General features: G+C 58.3%; 3 protein-coding genes across 3 annotated transcripts; all 3 read right to left on the reverse strand.

Annotated features, from left to right (window-relative positions):
- Positions 1-3218: 3218 nt before the first annotated feature.
- LSCM1_04507 (uncharacterized protein) lies at positions 3219-7454 on the reverse strand (the record flags this gene model as incomplete). Its single annotated transcript, XM_067322011.1, has 1 exon — positions 3219-7454. One exon carries the CDS (start codon positions 7452-7454, stop codon positions 3219-3221), a length of 4236 nt encoding a protein of 1411 aa, XP_067177106.1.
- A 3880-nt stretch (positions 7455-11334) lies between these two features.
- Positions 11335-13413, reverse strand: LSCM1_04508 (uncharacterized protein; the record flags this gene model as incomplete). The annotated part of the gene is made up of 1 exon (XM_067322012.1): positions 11335-13413. The coding sequence occupies one exon, from the start codon at positions 13411-13413 to the stop codon at positions 11335-11337; it is 2079 nt and encodes a 692-aa protein (XP_067177107.1).
- A 1898-nt stretch (positions 13414-15311) lies between these two features.
- On the reverse strand, positions 15312-16712 carry LSCM1_04509 (uncharacterized protein; the record flags this gene model as incomplete). Its single annotated transcript, XM_067322013.1, has 1 exon — positions 15312-16712. One exon carries the CDS (start codon positions 16710-16712, stop codon positions 15312-15314), a length of 1401 nt encoding a protein of 466 aa, XP_067177108.1.
- Positions 16713-18491: the final 1779 nt, after the last annotated feature.

Consider the following 18491-nt stretch of genomic DNA (forward strand, 5'->3'; position numbering starts at 1 on the left):
TGAATAGGAAGAGAAGAGGTAGCGTACCGATGACGCCTAGCAAAGCAGCGCAGCGCTACATGGGGGTGCACCTCCGTAACCGTTTAGGCCTCGCCGTCAAGCGACATCTGTGCGCCTGGAGACCCACCTAAAAATCACAGACATCAGCGCCTCCCTTTTCTCTCGGTAAGATGCTCATCTTCGTTTTGGTATCGTCATTTCGCCTTCGCCGATGACACCGTCAGAAGCTTTTCCGTAGGCCTCACCTCGGTGGGCGCGGCGCCCCAGCCTCTGCGTGCGGGGAGAGGCCTAGCAGCTCCGCTCCCCTCTGATTTCCACCCCGCCCCATGCCGTGAGTCGCTTCTGGTGCTGATAGGGTGTGCAGCGCGCCCAGCGTGGCGAAGGCCCGCGCGATTCACCGCAGCGGACGGCTGCGCTCGATCCCTGCATGGTGTTGCGTCGGAGCCACCCGCGGCAGCCAGCACACGTGCGGCATCCGCATGATGTGCAGGGTGCCAGCGTGGCCCGACCTTGTGTCTCTCTCTCATTTTCTCTCTCGCGGCCCTCGCTCTGCCTAGCGGTGTGTGCATTTGGGGAAGGGGGGAGCCTGCACGGCGGGCGGTGCGTGGAGCTGGAGGCGGAGGCCGTGCTGGGGTGGCGGAGCCGATGGCACTGCAGCCGCGCGTGCCCCTACGGCAGCTTGGCGGCACGGGGGCGCGGTGGGCCAGCGGGAGGCCGGGGGCGGGGAGGGGCGCAACGGAGCCTCACCGAAGTGTGGCGTTGCAGATAGTGGGCGCCACTGAAGCGATTCCCTTTTTGCGAGCAGCGGGTGTCGCGCTTTGGCTTGGCGCTCGGAAAACGAGGCGCGAAGCGGATCTGCCGCGTTGACGTTCGGTCGCTGCGGCGCCTCGAAATGCGTGCTCGAGGTGTGCGGCCAGTGGCATCCTTTGTTCTTACCCAGACGGCGACAGCCGATACAGAGAGAACGAACCGGCAAAGGCGGACAACTCCCCGCCGCGGGCGCCTTCACGGCAAGCCCTCAAGAAGGGCAACGAGAAGAAGCGTAGATGGAAGCAGCCGCAGCGCGTCAAGTGCGTAGGCTGGAGAGAAGGTCGCGCATAGAGATCGAGAGGAAGCGGCGGATGAGTCTCCATGCAGTCACATCTGTTTCGCGCTGGCGATGATGGCCGTAGATACATCTATGCGGATGTCTATACGTATATATGTATACGCATATGTAAATGGAAGGGCGTGAAGAAGCTGAGGTCGACACACACACGCACGCACAGGTGAGCTAAAGCAGTGCCTCCATCGAGAGAAAACCGTCACCCGCACCGCCAAGAGCACCCTCAACGAGAGACTGACGAAGGTGACACGGCATAGGAGAAAAAGGGGGGAAGAAGCGGCGCGCAAGGCGCTAGGCGTACCTCAGACACGTCCACAACACGACAGAGACACGCAGGCCGAAGGAGGCCGATCGATGTGAGCAGCGGACCAGACTGAAAAATGGCGATAGAAAAAGCGAGGACGAGGTGGGAGGCGGTGGTACGGAGAGTGAAATATCGACGAGGAAAGGCGAGAGGAGGAGGGAACGACGGCAAATGGCGCCCAGGAGGGACGACGACCGTGGGTGCGGTGCCGCTCATTCACAACTTAGCCAAAGCCTGGATGCAGGGACGGGTACCCGCGCACATGTCACTGTAGGCAGCGGCTGCTCAGCATGCGACGGGGGAGTAAGTAAAAAGAAGCGGCGCTGTCCATCATTCCTTTGCGTATGGACGTCAGTGCGCCACGGTGTGCTTTTTTTTTTGCGCGATGGCCCCGCTCGTGAAGCATCGCCGTGGCCTCGCTACCATCTCACGCTTGAAGAGAGGCAGAGAGGTGTGCGCCTTTTTGGTGGTGCTGTAGGTTCCTCACGCAGGTACGCCAACGCGCACTGCCGTGTGCATGAGTATCGCTTACTCACTCTCATCCATGCCGTACAATCTGACTCTCATCATCGGCTCGCCTTCTCTCTCTCTTTCCATTTCTAAGTATCCGCCGCCTCACTCTCGCTATTTCATTGACTTGCGTGCAACTGCTTTTCCCTCTCCTCCACCCCACGACGCCCTGCTCGCTGTTGTTGCATTGGCAGCTCGGCAAGCCGCCCACAGTGCCCTTACACGCCGCGCCTCATCACGTACATCTACGGAGAGAAAGAGGGGTACTCAAGCGCACCTCGTCCAACGCGGCGCGCGCAGCTTGCATCCCGATTCCTGCCTTCTTCGCCTCCATCCTTGGCAGACGCGTATGCCTGCTCGGCATTCCATTAGTAATGAGCTGCCAAAAAAAGGGAGGGAAGAGGAGAACTGCCATCCCCGACATCACAGGGGGTCGCTGGCACCATGCAGAGAGAGAGAGAGTGCGCATCATAACGGAGAACGGTCCACAAACAGACATTATATATATAAGGGGGCATAAGATGGGCACGGACATCGATTCGAGATCCGCCGCCTCCGCGAAGGACCTGCTTCAACGCTCAAGGTGCCCAAGCGCTATGGCACACAAACGCCATAGCAACCAGCATAGATGCCCCGCACACGCCCACACACCCATCAAAAAGAAAGGGCGCAACGGGTGCTCGCCCACGTAAAACAGACAGACGCGGGTACGTCAATGCAGGATGACACCTGTCTCCGCCCCTGCCGCAGAGACTGAAACTCCGCCGCATCCCCAGAGTAACAAAAAAAAGCCCCTAAGAAGCCCCTTGTTTCATCTCAAGACCTCTTCGCCGAATGTGCTGCCTCCTCCTTTGCGCTGCACCCTCGCTTCACCATTTTTAGCTCGCCCACCCATCGCACATGTAACCACAGCTCTGCTCACACGTCACCGCCACCCCCCTGCAGAAACCGTTTCTCACACCAGCGCAGAAAGAAGTCGATACACAGGAAAAGGATACCGGCAAGGGGAGATAGAGAGGGAGGGGAGAGGGGGGGAAACTTTTCTAACGTTGCGTTACCCTCCCCATATTCCTTCGCCGCCTCTTCTTAGGCTCGCCTTCACTCCGCCTTCCCCTCTCTCCCTCCCCAACCTCTCCTCAACGCCAGTTGCTGCTACTGCAATGATCGGCAAATCCACTCCGCTATCGAGCACTAGTGAGGTGTCGGCGCACTGCCACTTCTACGCAATGAGGTGCCTCACGCAGCCTCCAGCATCGTACGCACATGTGCGTCCTTCTTTTTCGGCCGCCTCATAAGCTCTCAGTATCTGCCGGAGCCCATGGCGTCGTACATATCCTTGTGAACCACACACTTTGGCTTCTTCTTGCCACGCAAGCCGGCTGGCAGCACTGACAGCACCGTCTCCTTCACGAGTTTGCCGCGCGGCACCCACTTAGGTAAAGGACGGCGATTGTCCGCTAAGATGAAGAAGATGGCCGTGACCACCAGGGCGACGGCAACACCGGTGGTAGCGCCGATGGCGTACAAGTCCGTCTTGTCCCGCCTTTGCTTCGACGAGGAGTCGGCCGGCGGTGGGCCCTGACGGCTGAGTTGCGTCAGGAGTGGATCGATGTGCAACACACGGCGGAACTCTGTGGTGCTCGCCGCTGCTTCGCTGGAGTGGATAGAGGCCTCCACCACCACCTCGATGTCGGCATCAACGCCTAGCGATCCAGGGATAAAGATGAAGGCATACACGACATCTGCTGCCGCCGCGGACGTCTCCATCTGTGTGCTGTAGGTGATTTTGCCGCTCCCTACGTCCGTCGCCAAGTCGCGGAAGGCGAAGAAGGGGTACCTCCACTGCCACCACTCACCCTCAGCCTCGCTGCCCGGAATCGCTACCGTGCCAGTGATGGGGTCCTTGTAGACAAGGTAGATGCGGGAGCTGTTGTGCACCACGTAAACGCTGCGCACCGTCACGTCACTCGGCTTGACGCCAGGCATATTGACGGTAAAGAGCGCCCAGTCGCTCGGACCGTATGAGGAGCTGAGGTCGTCGATGCACAGCGGCGTCGCCGCGGCAACGCTCAGTGGGAACGGCTTCGACGGCAGCGACCATCCGAGCGGGTCCAGCACTGGCCAGTAACTCCCGCTGCGGCACGTGCTGAGTCCACCCTCCAAATGCTGCGCATCCTTTGTGAGTCGGGAGACGTACAGGAAGAGGCGCAGGGTAAGCCGCTGGTAACTGTGGTCGTCCATGAGCAGTGCGAGCTGCACCGTGCCCTCGTAGTTGAAGGAGCGCGATAGGGTCTCGTTGAGGCCGCTGCTGCCCGGCACAATGCCACGCAGCGTCATGTTTTGGTATGCCGTCTTGCAATCGCGCGTCGGGGAGAAGCCGGGCCGGTTGAACAGGTGCATTTTGCTGTCCGTGCAGTCGCCTGGTAATGTGGCGGGCCCTTTGAAGAGACGCACGCGGCCCTTTCCATCAGCGCAGTCGCCCTCCGGGAAGTGAGGGCCTGTGTAAGAGATTTCGGCCCCCTCCAGTGGTGCCACGCACTTCATCTTGGAGCCGGTGCACGTCGGGCACTGTTCAATGCTGGGTGACACCCACTCCTGTGACACCCACTTGAAGCCTTTCACGTGGCGGTCGCTGGCGTAGCTGGTCGTCATGTAAGAGTCCACAAAAGGGTATACGAGCATGTTGAGGCCGAACGCCCGGTCCTGCGTCTCGGTGTCCACGTAGGTGAAGAGCTCCGCATCGACAGAGAAAAGTGATTCCGGCACGCGCGTCTTGGTCACCGCGACGAATTGGTTCAGGTTGATGAGAATGTCGTGTGTGCCGTAGTCCGTGTCGAACTGCCCCGGCTCGAGCCACGAACTCGCCTGCACGGCCTCGGAGTACAGCGTGCCCTGAAGCTGGAGGTGCCCCACAAACTTCCACACGGGCGACCCGTCATACCTCAGCATCTTATTCATCATCTTGTACGGGAACACGCCCGTCCACGTGACATCGCAGTCGTTCACGTCGACGGTCCAGCGGCCCAGAGAGCTGTTTGTGTCGTTCGCCGGGGTCAGCAGTGGAGCGTAGGCGCACGGGTTCGTGAATGTGTCGCACCTCAAGTGCTTGCCGCCGAACTTGTGGTACCAGGACTGGCCAGAGTTGTAGAGGTCGCCTACGCTACCGTTGCCGGAGTCGAGAGAGAGGCTGGTCCACCTCCACACATCCTCACCCACGCCGGCACGGCCTTGATTGGCGAGGCAGCTCATCTCGAAACCTGGAGAGCTGGAGGCAACGCGACCGACAAAGTCCGCCGGCTCCATGTATGACTGCTTCGTCGGCGTGATAAGCTCAAAGGTTGGGAAGCGGACGCCGAGGTTACCGATAAGGCTGTAGACGAGGAGTACGAGCGAATTATTGCACCACGTCACCGCCACGCCATCGGCCGGGAGGCCGTCCTTGCGCCCATAGCCGGTGCCAGGCGTGACGTCCCACATCTTTGCGTCTGGGTAGGTCTTCCACGCGTTCGCGTTACATGTGCCGCGGCAGGTGATCTGCCTGTTGGTGATGTTGGCATCCTCTCCTGGTTCGATTGGCGACAGTGTGGATGTCGGGGTCAGCGTCCCTTGGCTCGACACGAGCAGGTAGGCCGTGCCGGCGCAGTACGGCTCACCCAGACAGTGCATGGTAAAGGTGAAGAAGTACTGCCCCTCCAGCCCCGCCGAGCTGAACATGAAGTCGCCGTTCAGCGTCAAGTCAAAGTGACCTTCCAGCGGGGAGGCACCGAGGGTGAAGTAGCGTCCGTGTAAGCACGGATCCTGACCGGTCATATTGTTCAGCGTCGCCTTCAAGACCGTGTGAGGGGGCGTCTCGTAGTAGTACACATTCGCGCACGGCGGCAGCGGCGCCCTAGTCGGAGGGGGAGTCGTGAGAGCGGCGTAGACCACGAACACCACCTGTGTGCGGCAGACGAACTCTCTAGCGCAGTACACGTCTACGAAGGCGTACTCGACCAGCTCCGAGGTGGGCGCCACGTAGAAGAAGTTCCCCAGCAGGTTCACCTGAAAATGGCGCCCGGTGTCGCTGCTGCTGTTCAACAAAAGGTACGTGGTGATATTACACGACGAGGAGGTTATTGGCACGAGGGTGCCGCTGATCGACTGCCCGGTCTCTACTTCGTACTTGTAGGATACGGGGCAGGTGGGGGTCGGCGCTGCCGTTGACGTTGTCGAAGGCGCCACAGTTTCGGTGGCCACGATAAGCACCAGCTTTGTCTGGCATAGGACCTCCCCGTCGCATTTCATCAGCACTGTCACCACCACGTCTTCCTCAGTGCTGGGGGCCTTGAATACAAAGGAGCCGTTTGCGCTGAGGGAGAGCCCCGGCACGGCGGAGAGAAGCGAGGCCAATGGGGCGGCACCCGTCCTGCACATGGCGCCGCTTTCCAAGGTGCCCTGCACCAACTCCCCAGGCGTCAGAGCGTAGCCGACAATGCTATTGGGGCAGGCGGCGGCGTCACGCGTCAAGTGAATTAGGATAGAGCCGCGGCAGATGCTCACGCCGTTGCACGCAACGAGGTACGGGATGCTTGTGTCCTGCGGCGTCGTATCGATGCTGGTGGAGTACACGTAGCCCATGGGGTCTGACGGCTCGCTGACGACGGCCGTGCCCACAGACGGATCTTCGATCGTCGTGGTGTACGAGCACATGGTGTCGCGCACGTCCAGCAAGAACTGCCCAACGTAAACCTCGCCAACACGGTAGATATTGACGTGTTTGTTGTGTGAGCACCACGGTAGCTTTTCTGGTGGCACCGGTGTCGGGGAAGGCCCCAGCACGACGGCTATCATATCAACGCACACGGTAACGCCATTGCACTGTACGGTGTATCCCAGCGAGGTGTGTTGGCCAACCATGGCGGTGCTGGGGACAGCGTAGGTGTAGCAGAGCCCTGATGTGTTCAGCCTCACCGTGCCAACAGATGGCTCAGTGGTGATGGACACGCTGTAGGAGCAGCCAGCGTCTTCGATGTCTATCGGGAAGCAGTCAGTGGATGCCACGCCAACCGCATAGGTGCGCTCCTTGGACGCGTGCGAGCATGGGGGGTACGAAGGGCTGGGCAGTGAGCTCTCCGAAAGTGTCGACGACGACGACGAAACCACCGTCTGAGGAACCGCGTACGTGACGGTCAACTGGCACGCGACCGTATCACCGCACATCGCATTCAGCGTGAAAGTTGCCGGTGTGGGGCCGTTGACGCTAACAAGGTATGACCACAGCCCCAAGGGCACGACGGCGTGAGGGGGGGAAGGATCTTGCACGACGACGATGGACGCGGCCCCTTCGGTGGTGCAAAAATGAGCTCCCCGATGCGTGATTAGGCCCACCGACGTGGTGTCGAGAGTGGCCGTATAGGTGAAGCCATCTTCTTCACAGCGAGGAATGTCGACGGAGGACGCGCTCTGCCCACGCGCGGCGGAGGCGAGCAAGAGCAGCATTACAGCACTAAACCCCATGATGGCTCCATGGCGCAGCAACGCCGAGTGGCGCGACATTTTTTTCCCTCGTAACGCACCCGTCTCTCCCCCTCTCTAAACAAAAAGAAAGGGAGGGGGAGAAAATGAACGAAGAAGAAGGTGATTTTTTTTCGGGAAGCGACAGAGAGAGAGAAAGCGCGATGAGGACCGGGACGCGCGAGAGCGGAGGAGACTGGCCGACTCTCTTTCGGTATCGCACACACGCGCGCGCTACAAAGGGAGAAGAAGCACCGACGGGGTGAGAAAAAAAAAGAGAGGAAACCAATGAGGCAAACAATCAGGAAAGAATAGCGATGCCCCTGCAAAACCTCAATCGATCGCACACAGAGACACTGAAGACCCCCTCGCGCGCTTGCAGACTTGTACAGATGCGCTGACGCAGAGAAGGCACGCACACGTGAGGAGGAGCAAAGATGCACCAACGCACAAAAGCGAAGACGCCGGCCCACACAAAGGAAGAGGACAAGAACACCACTGTCAACGACTACGGAAAACAAACGATGAAATAAAGAAAGAGGGGAAAAAGTGCGCCGGCAGCACAGCACGCTCACACGGAGAGGGTAGAAGTCGGGTGGTGGTGGTGGGAGAGAAGGGCAGCCCCGCGGGAAGCCTCTTTCTGTTTCTGTTCGTTGCGCTCCTGCTTTCCTTGTTAAACGTCACCGCCCGTGATGGAGGAAACAAACAAACACACAGACGCATATATATATAAGAACGTTAGCTGACGTCTCCTGCACACCCCACTCTCCCTTCACCTCCGCTCTCTTCCAGTGCAGAGAGAAAGAGTGCCGGTGTCTGCGTATATGTGCGCGCGCGCGTGTGTGTGTGTGGCAACGGCACAAAGAAAACGCTAATACAAACGCGCAGCGGAAGTAGTGCACGAGGGGTGAAGAGGGGGAGAAAGAGGAGTTGAAAAGACTGGAAGGACGACTGCCTCTTTCCGTTAAGATGCTTTTAGCCAGTTCGAGTTCCCTCCCCGCGCACGACTCACGAGGCACCTAAGCACGTGCGTGTGCGAAGGCGACACTTTCGAGATAGAAAATGCCTCTCAGCTTCGATAATCTTTAACCGTTTAGCGCGGGGCGAGTGGCTCGTTCATGTAATTTATACTCGGCCGCGATCCTGCGTGCTTGCTGTTGGCTCGTTCGCTCTGCACGCGCTCTCCGCAACGCACCCGAGAGTGGCGAACTTGAAAAGCAAAACGTTTAGACAAATCAGAGTTAGGTGTCTCTCAGAGGCAACGAGACGATGGCGAGCGTCTGCGAGACGACCCCAAATGAAAGCGCTGTGTACCACGCCTCTTCTCGAGTGAGAAAAAAAACAGGGGTCACTATGCGCTTGTGTGTGTGTGTGTGTCTCGGTATGGTATGACAGAGCGGAGAGAGCGGAAGAGACCCGCACGCGCACATACACACGCGCGCGAAGTGTGGAGCCGTTCCCTTCCGCGCAGAATAATGTGAGGTGAGAAAGGCTGGGGGAGCAATTGAGTGAGCGTGAGCGCTGCGCTGGTCGCAACTCACAGTCCCGCAGAACGACCACAAGCACCGCAACGGGAAAAAAGGGGGGCACAAGTAAGGGGAGACGTCTGACGACGGCGGTAGTCAAAGACACGAACGAAAGAACAGTGCACAGCTGTTCCGCTGTGTGAGTGCAGCCAATGGGCAGCGATGAGCGCGTGAGTATAATCGCGGCAAAGCGACAAAGAAGAAAAAGACGCAGGAAGTAGTGAGGAGACGCCGTAAAAGCAGCAGACGTTGTGGTTGCTCACGAGGGGAAGAGAGGTCTATGACAGGGCGCACGACGGTTCGAGCTGGCGCGTAGTAAATCGTCTGCCGATGCAGCCAAAGGTGTCGCTGATGATGAGTCGTGGCGGTCTCGGCGCTTACGCGTCCCTCCCCATCCCGCGTCGCGCGCCGCGAGAGCCGTGGTGAGACTCCGGACGCTGCGCCTATGCCTGTTCTTCTCCCTTCGCTTTCTTGTTTTTTTTCGTTTTCGAGGTTTCCTTCATCTCGGGCTTCAACAGCATTAATACGCCATACGTAAGCGGGCGGCGAGGCGGACCAAGAGAACACCGAAGGAGTCGAGGCACCGGACCAAAGAGCAGCCAAGAAGAGATTCGCAGATGGAGGACAGGACACATTCTGCCACAGTCAGCACCATCATCACCTCCAAAGTCGTTCCCTCCGCCACCGCGGCGCTCTTTTACTCTTCTTCTTGCCCTTTGTTTTCTCTTCTTCGCGGAAGAGGGGGAAGGAGGGGGGCATTCCCAGGCGAAAACAACGTCGACGAAAGCAATTCGCAGCGCCCGCCAAAGGGAGGCAGTAAAAAAAAAGAAGTCGGGGAGGGGGGAAGGGGGCAAATCGGCAACACCAAACAGCAACGCCGCGCGAAACTTTACAAAAAGAAACAAAAAAGGGGCGACGTCGGCGGTGGGGAGGGGAGGGGGCAACAAGAGAAAAGCAAAGATAGACGGCAGGACAGAAGCACGCAACGCATTCTTTCCTCCTGCATACCTCCTCCACTCCTCTCGCGAGCAGAGATGAGGAACATCCACTTCTATACACACCGCATAGCACCAGGCAGCTCCGCCTTTTGTCGGAGAGCGCCCACGCTTGAGCACCAGCCTTACCTTGTATCAGCACTCTTCCTCTCGGCTGTCGGCTACACACGCGTTAAAAATCTCCGTCTCAGTTCCTTGTTCTCCTTTTGAGTGCGCCCAAAGCGTGTTCAAGGCGCACCCGGATGGATGTCGGCAGCATCCTCTTCCCTCCTCCACGTCAGGGAAATAGAAGAACAGAGCGAACTGTACACCACGCAAAGAGACGTGCTTTTAGCTTCGCAAGTGGGTGAGAGCGCGTATGATTCAGTCATATACACAGGCCGAGAAGAGAGAGGGATAAATGGAGCTCGACGTGCAGGAGACGGCATAGCCTCAGCGAAGGGGAGGAAGCTGCTGTGTAATGGTGCCCCCCCGGTAGTGCGCATGTGCTGCAGATTGTGGCGTGGCGTGCCGTAACCAAGGCATCATACACGCAACACGAAGCCGACGCCAAGAGGAGGCGAGACGAGAAGAAAAAAAAACAGAGGAAATCGAGTAAACGACAAATAAATCTGCACGGTCAACCACAACGGCATCGGCGCATCGAAAGTGCCTCTTCTGCTTCTTCGCGTCGGCCTCTTTCGCTCACGCCGTCCCCGCCCCCCCCCTCAACTACAGCGCAATGTGTGCACAAGCGACGGTGAGTCATTCGTTCTTTTCCCGCTCACTCCCCCGTTCTCTTAACCGTGCGAATCTGCTGTCGCGGCTCTCGTTCTTTCTGCGCTCTGTCTTTTCAAGCGCATTCCTATTTCCTCTCCGATACGAGCAACTACAAATTAGGCGACAGCATGGAGAGGGCGAGAGGCACCCAGCGCCTCATCTGGGCGTGTGCACGCCTCGAAATATCCACCGTGCGGCAGGGTCGAGGATGGCCGAGAGAGAGAAAATGAAAGGAGGGGGGAGGGGATGACACGTACCCTACGGCGGCGTGGCAACCGTCGTCTCGATATCAAAAAAGATTCAAGCGAATGGAAGCTCATCTGGTCAAACATCTGCGAGAACACATACTGAAAAAAAAAGCGAGCAGAAAACACGAGCACACGATCGAGTAAGAGAGCGAGAGAGATGAAAAGGTGATGATCATGACGCGTAAAGCACTTACACGCACATGCATACACGCACGCGTTCATAATGTCGAATCGGTATATATATTCATGTTTCTATCTGTGTGTTTGTGTGTGGACTCCCTGCACTCATGGAATATCAGTGGAATAGCGTCTCCGTCCTTGATACGCTTCTCCTCGAGACGACAACGATATGCACCTCGCGGTACGGAAGGTGCATCTGTATGAATGAAATAGCTTACACGGCCGAGGCTGTGTCCTTGGCGAGCTGGTAGTCACGCACGCTGTTGAGAGCATTCTGTGCCTTGATAAGGGCCTCCAGCATCTCCTTAGCCGCCTTGCGCTGTGCCGCGATGCCCGGTGGCTCGGCAAGCAGGGCGTTGGCAGTCTTCTCCGAGTACAGCTCACGCACCAGGCGTGCATAGACCTCCTCACGCAGGCGAGTGATCATTAGCAGTGTAATCGCCTTGGGCACCTGATCGGAGATGTTGCCTTTCACGATGGCAAAGTAGCCCTCCACCATCTCACGGATAGCGTTGTTCATGTGCTGCTCGTGCATCGTCATGCTATTGCCAAGCATAATGCGTGAGGGCACGTCGGTCATGTCAGACTTGCCGCCAGCGCTCGCGAGGCTATCGATCCACCCCTGATCCCTCGACTTCTCCAGCTTCTTGTCATCTTTGCCGCTCTTCTTCTCTTCTTTCTTGGGCTCCTTGCCGCCCTGCTTCGCATCCGCCTGCGTACCGCCACTCGGCGGGACGTTCTGCTCACCCGCCTTCTGTTGCGTCTGGGGCTGCTCACCATTGGCGGCGCCATAGATGTTCGCGAACGCGCGCTGCGCCAGCTCCTCCATCATCGGATGCTTCACGTTAATGAAGCCTCGCTCGGCGCTGATGATGGTGCGCACATGCGCCGAGGTCGGCCCGCGGAAGTCGAGCAGCATCCTCTGGCAAATCGATATGATAGCCTCCTTGAGGTTGGGGTATCGGTCCACCTTGCTGGCACAAATGTCGACGATCTTAATCAGCTCCTCGTAGACAAACGTAACGCACTTGAGGGACGGCTCCTCGAGGCGGGAGATTTGCTGCTTCGACAAGGCGACAAACACCTGGTCGGAAGGGAACAGGGTGGCGTGCATACCTGCCATGTTACGTGTGTTGATGCGGATGTAGTCGTCCGTGAGATCCTTCTTGGCGCTCAGGCTAGTCACGTATGTGGCGAAGCACTCGTGAAAGATGTAGTCCAGACGCGCCCCGCCGAGCAGCTCTTTCGTAGCATCTGTGATGCCGCCATCGATCGTCTGATTCACGGTGTCGCTGAACAGCTTAATCAAGTACAGCAGCTGTGCACTGGGCTCCGTGATGTCTTGCTCGAACATGCCCAGCTTCTCCATCTGCTTCTTGGTGGCCTCCATCAGCTGGTCCACGTGGCGCTTCAGATCTGGAATGACAGCTTTGATGTGCTCCAGCAGCAAGTTGTTCAGCTTCTTGCTGAGGTAGACAGTGCCGGCCTCGTCCGCGATGGAGGAGTAGATCGGTGAATTGACAAAGAAATCGCGCTCCGCCCGCCGGGCAGCCTCCATCGACTTGCGGTCATTGATATCCTGTTGGCTGCGGCACACCACGCCAACGAAGCCGTGGCGGAGTTGCAACACCTTGTTCTGCAACACGTCAAAGCAGTCCGTTCCCTTATCCATCAAGTCGATCTTCGTAAGCACGCCGACCGTGCGCAATCCCTCCGGGTCCAGCTGCTTCGCTAGGCGCAGCGACTGGCTCGTGGCAAGATCGGTGTTCGCAGGGGATATAGCGAGAATGATTGTGTTCTTGGGCGACACATAGCGCGTGACCATCTCCTTGATTTGGCGGTCAATGTCCTTTGGCTGATCGCCGACGGCGTTCATCACGAGGCCAGGCAAGTCGACAAGGGTCAGGTTCAGCACCATGTTTGAGTACACCTTAAGGTTGATCGCCTTATCCGTAATCGCTGACGGGCCGGCCACTTCGATCGTGCGGCGCGTGATTTCTTCTTGAATTTCGTTGAAGTTAAAGAACTTCTTGTTGGGAATGTGCAGGAACTCGCCCCACTCCTCAGTCTTGGACTTGGGCAGCTGCACGAGCTGCAGAACGAGGGGGCAGCGCGTCACGATGCCGGAGCCACGCGGCAAGAAGTCCTTCCCGACGATCGACTCCAGCACAGAGCTCTTGCCGCAACTCTGACTACCGACGACGGCGATCTGGGGGAGGTTGAGCTTGATGTTCATCTTGACACCCGCAAAGGCGTCATGAAGCTCATTTATCACACTAATCAACTGGTCCATGGCTGCGAGAATCCGTTCTGCAGGAAGAAAAATGAGGGACGAGGCACAATGGGGTATACGCGGCAATAAATGGGCGCTTCGAAAGAGCCACCGAACAGAAAAAGAGCTCTCTCTATATATATGCACACACACACTCGCACGCACACGAAGCGCAGTGTGCAAGCCCACTGTGCAGTTCACTGAGGCCGGAAGGTGCGTGATACGTTGACTGGATGCTGTGACAGCTTCTTCCCTATGTATCCCCTCCCTTACACAGACAGCACGAGAGAGGCTTGCCACCGAATCTGAAGCAGAGCAAAGAATGGAGGGGGAGGAGGAAACACCGATCGAGCCCGACAGGCACGCACACGAAGGCACTCCACTAAAATAAAAAGGGATGACTAAGAAGTAAATGAAAAGAGGAGGCGCCGGCAACTCTTGCTTTCCGCGAATGCGTGCAGCGCAACGTCCTGTAAAATGAACGCAAATCCCAAACACGCACACACACGCGGAGAGACCGGAAGAGTGTGTGGTGGGGGGAGGGGGGTGTCGGTGTTAAAGTGTCTACACGCTCGCTTTGTGGGGGAGGGGGGCAGGTGGGTGGAGAGCGCGCACACTGGAGGAGAGGAAGAAGGGAAGCAGAGCGGCGCCGGGTACTACTCGAGATGCAGAGGTGAAGCTGAAGGAGAGAGCCGAAGCAGCGTCTCGGTTGGGTTGAAGCCTCGATGCGAGCGGCACGGCTTTGATGCGAGGGGAATAGGAAGAAGGACGAGAACGTACGGATAGCCAACATGAGATGGACATACGCCGCCGCGTGTTTGTATGGCGGGGTACAGTGGAGAGAAAAGAGGGTGAGGGGAAGCGCACAGTGTAGACGACGGTAGCGGCAAGCGGGCAAGGGCAGCGAGGTGTGGTGCCACGTGAGCAAGAAGAGGGGAAAAGAGGCAGAGGAGCGGGAGTGGAAGAGGAAGAAATGTGTGCCCTCATGCTAATGAGGCGATCAGGCACGAAAGAACGTGCCATCCATCGACAAAGGCAAGCACAGACTATGTCCGTCATGTGGCATGACGAGGTGTCTGAAGGGAGGTGCCGGACAGCCATACCTTCCCCCCTCCTCTGCGCATGCATGCCGAGAAGGAAAGGGATGGAGAGGCTCATGTGCTGTAGTGTGGTGACCTATCGCGTGCAGAGAGAGAGGGCAGCGCTGCCCTTTCGAGTTGTTCCCTCCCTCCCTCCCTCTTCGTGTGCGCGCGTATGTGTCTGTGCCACGGCTTTGAAAAAGTGTCTGCACGGGCGTTAGCGACCGGTAGAGGAAAAAATGAGTGAGAAAGTGGCCAAGGAGTCCATAGCCACGCAGGCAAGACGCCCAGGCGTGCGCAGTGGGTGCGAAGCGCAGTGGCAGCTCTTGAAGCAAAAGGAAATGTAAGTCGGACGTCATGTCCGCACCCCTTACGGAGCGCCGCTAGCCACATCATCACGATCGACCGTGGCACGGCACTTCCCAGGAGATGTAAAGACCTCGTACACTGCCCATGCCCGGCTCCCGCATTGCCTCCACGCGCGCACGCAAACAGAGGCAGGGCAATGCAAAGCTAGTGCCCCACCACCACCAACCCCAGACACAGAAGCCAAGTTCGTTTCGACGCAGTCTTGGTCCACCTTCGAAATGTGCTATACATCTCATGTAGCAGCGCAGCAAGAGCACAAGCGCTCCAGGGCACGCACACCTCTGTGCGTCGGGGAGGGGGAGGGCAGGCCCTGCGGATTTGCGTCGGTGCCACAGGATTGCCTGCGGCCTCCACCTCTCTCGTTCTATGTCACTCACCTCCTTCGTGCCGTGGCGTTGCTTGGTCCGAGCTGTTCGAGTGACTCCGCACAGCGGTGGTCGGAGTATGCACTGCTGCTGTTGGCTGTGACGCTCATGTGCCCGCAACGGCAGCTGACGCCGCGGTAGACGACACAGTCGAGATGTTCTCCACAGACTTCAAGATGCCACTGCTTGGAGTAGTGTCTTTGATACAGCTATCCAGCGCGCCTTTGGTCGTCTGTTGATTGGCCAGGGGAGACGGAGAGGTACCCGGCATGCGACTCTCGATCTCCAGGAGCGTGGAGCGGGTGAGCGATTCGGCGGTATGTGGAGAAGCTGCAGAGAGTAGCACCTCACCCGGCGCACACTTCCCACAAGCTCCGGAAGCCCTTTCGGTCATCTCGCGCAGCCCTCTGAGGTGCGCACGCGCGCCGTTGCGCCGCTCCTGCACCTCCGGTGCGTACGGTACCGTCACCTTGAGCTGCCCCGTCGTGGTGGAGCGCTGCACCTGAGTCGCGTCCGCCGCAAGCTCGTCCTCGACTGGCACTTGGAGTAGCTTTCCTTTAATGAAGACCCGCACCACGTCTACCTCAACCTGCACGGAGAGCAGCGTTGTCGAGATGAACTTGCCAGGCTCCACGGTGAGCACGAACTCTGCAGCGTCGTCCTGGTTCATGTGAAACGGCACTCGGGGCTCGTTCCGCAGCAGCAGGCGGCCGTACTTGCTTCGCTCCTCTTCGGCAGTCAGCCGCTGCGACCCCCGCTTCTGCCCTCGGAGTTCCTGATGAAGAGCAGCGATGCTGCCGGGCTGTGGAGTCGACTGCTCCTCCTTTTTCTTCCGCTCTATCTCCTCTTGTTCGCGGAGCATCTGCAGTCGCTCCTCTGGTGTGTGCCCATACACGCGCTCGCCCTTGTCGTTGTACTTCGGAGGAAACGGATCTATCCCCTTCGCCAGCATCTCGTTCTTGATGCGCTCTATCTCGCGCACTTTCACTGCCTCCTCCTCGGCCACCTCCACCACCACATCTTCCGCCTGCCGCGCCGTGATGCGCTCAGCGCGGATGATCTCATCGCCGTCCAGCTCCTTTAGCTGGGGCAATGTGTGGATGACATAGGCGCGGTAGCCCTCCGTCTTGGTGCACGGATTGCCTGTCAGGTGCAGCGACTCCAGAAACGGATTCGCGAGCAGCGTCTGCACCGACGTCGGCTCCGCAATGAAGTTCAATGTGAGGTCCAGCCGCTCCAGTGCCTCGCACCCTTGAAGACCATCGATGAATGTAATGTTATTCACAGCGAGGTTGAGGTACGTCAACCACTTCAGGTGCCGTAGTCCCTCAATGCGGCTAATGTAATTGTTGCATAAGTAGATGATCTCCAGCTGGCGGCATGCGTCGCCAATGAGCTCGATCTGTTCAATATCTTGTTGATGCAGGGCGATCTCCTTCAGGTTCGACAGGCAGCCCTCATTATGCTCCGCGCGGCGACGGAGCAGCTCCACCGTAATCCGGGCCATCTGTCGTGTGTTTGCCGGCGTGCGTGCCTCCCCGTACCCTTCCGTGTAGAGGGACGAAAGACGCGCTGTGTGAGATCCTGACGCAGCAGAGAACAAAGAAAAAGAGCGAAGAGTGAATGGAAAAGTTCAAAGAACCGCTAAGTGTGCGTGTGTGTGTGTGTATGTCGAACCCGCAAACGATTCATTCAAACGCGGAGGCTTTGTGGACCGCGGAAATGAGATCGCAGCCTCCGGCAGTGACTCACTCCGTTTCCTGCGGCCGCCGTTTGCTTGAGTCCGACGGGCACGCTCCCTTTGCAGCCCCTTACCTCCTCCACAGTTTTACAGGAGAGACAAGGCACGCCATCTCGCTGTCCATTATGCCCAGCTCCGCTCCTCTGTGGAGGGAACCCGCAGAGGCAAGAGGAGAATGCATGCGACAGCCAAAGAAAAGCACAGAGATGCCGCTGTGCATCCGCTGGCGACACACACACACACGCACACACATGAGCGCACCCAGAACTCCACTAGACCCATGACACGGCCCTTCCATTCATTTTCTTCTCATTAGCAGCTACACAGCACCCGCGTATATCGGGCGATGATCACTCCCGTCGTCACGTTCTGACCAAAAATTTTTTTCGCACCTGCTGATGGAGCGTGCTGCCTTCACGGGCTAGACTCATTGACCGGCACCTCATTTACGGTCCATAGGTCTACTGGGCCCTCAGCACCTCCCTTTTCCTCTCTTCGATCAGTGATAGTTGAAAACGGCGGTCAGCCTCTTCTCACATTGGCCCGAGAAGCAAATATGCAAACACGCGCATACATATATGTATGGATGTATTTACGAATAAGGTTATATACAACTGAGAAAAAGAAAGGATGCGCACGAGAAGACGGGCAAAACATAGACAATTTCCGCTCTGCATCACCTTCCCCTCTCTACACGGCGTACAAGAACCTCGGTGAGGCTCCGTTGCGCCCCTCCCCGCCCCCGGCCTCCCGCTGGCCCACCGCGCCCCCGTGCCGCCAAGCTGCCGTAGGGGCACGCGCGGCTGCAGTGCCATCGGCTCCGCCACCCCAGCACGGCCTCCGCCTCCAGCTCCACGCACCGCCCGCCGTGCAGGCTCCCCCCTTCCCCAAATGCACACACCGCTAGGCAGAGCGAGGGCCGCGAGAGAGAAAATGAGAGAGAGACACAAGGTCGGGCCACGCTGGCACCCTGCACATCATGCGGATGCCGCACGTGTGCTGGCTGCCGCGGGTGGCTCCGACGCAACACCATGCAGGGATCGAGCGCAGCCGTCCGCTGCGGTGAATCGCGCGGGCCTTCGCCACGCTGGGCGCGCTGCACACCCTATCAGCACCAGAAGCGACTCACGGCATGGGGCGGGGTGGAAATCAGAGGGGAGCGGAGCTGCTAGGCCTCTCCCCGCACGCAGAGGCTGGGGCGCCGCGCCCCTCCCCCCCCGGCTCCTCAGAGATGAGGCCCGCGAAATGGAGTGTCGCCCCGTTACCGGGAGAAGGGTTCACGAAGATCCCAAGAAGCACAATAGCGAAACACAGGCGTCGGCAAAGGAAGACGTGAACGCAAAAGGCAGAGAGATCGAGCGCATATTATATATATATATTTATATGTATATATATATATGAAGGCGCCACGCACTTTCCATGCCAACAGCGTTACCGTCGCCATTGTCACCGACATGCATCCCTCAGCACCCGTGAGGAAACCGAGAGCGATGCATACGCACATGCACACACACCTACACAGACGAACGTATATACATATACAGG

The sequence above is a fragment of the Leishmania martiniquensis genome, chromosome 29 (genome assembly GCF_017916325.1).
Source record: "Leishmania martiniquensis isolate LSCM1 chromosome 29, whole genome shotgun sequence".
NCBI classification, from domain to species: domain Eukaryota; phylum Euglenozoa; class Kinetoplastea; order Trypanosomatida; family Trypanosomatidae; genus Leishmania; species Leishmania martiniquensis.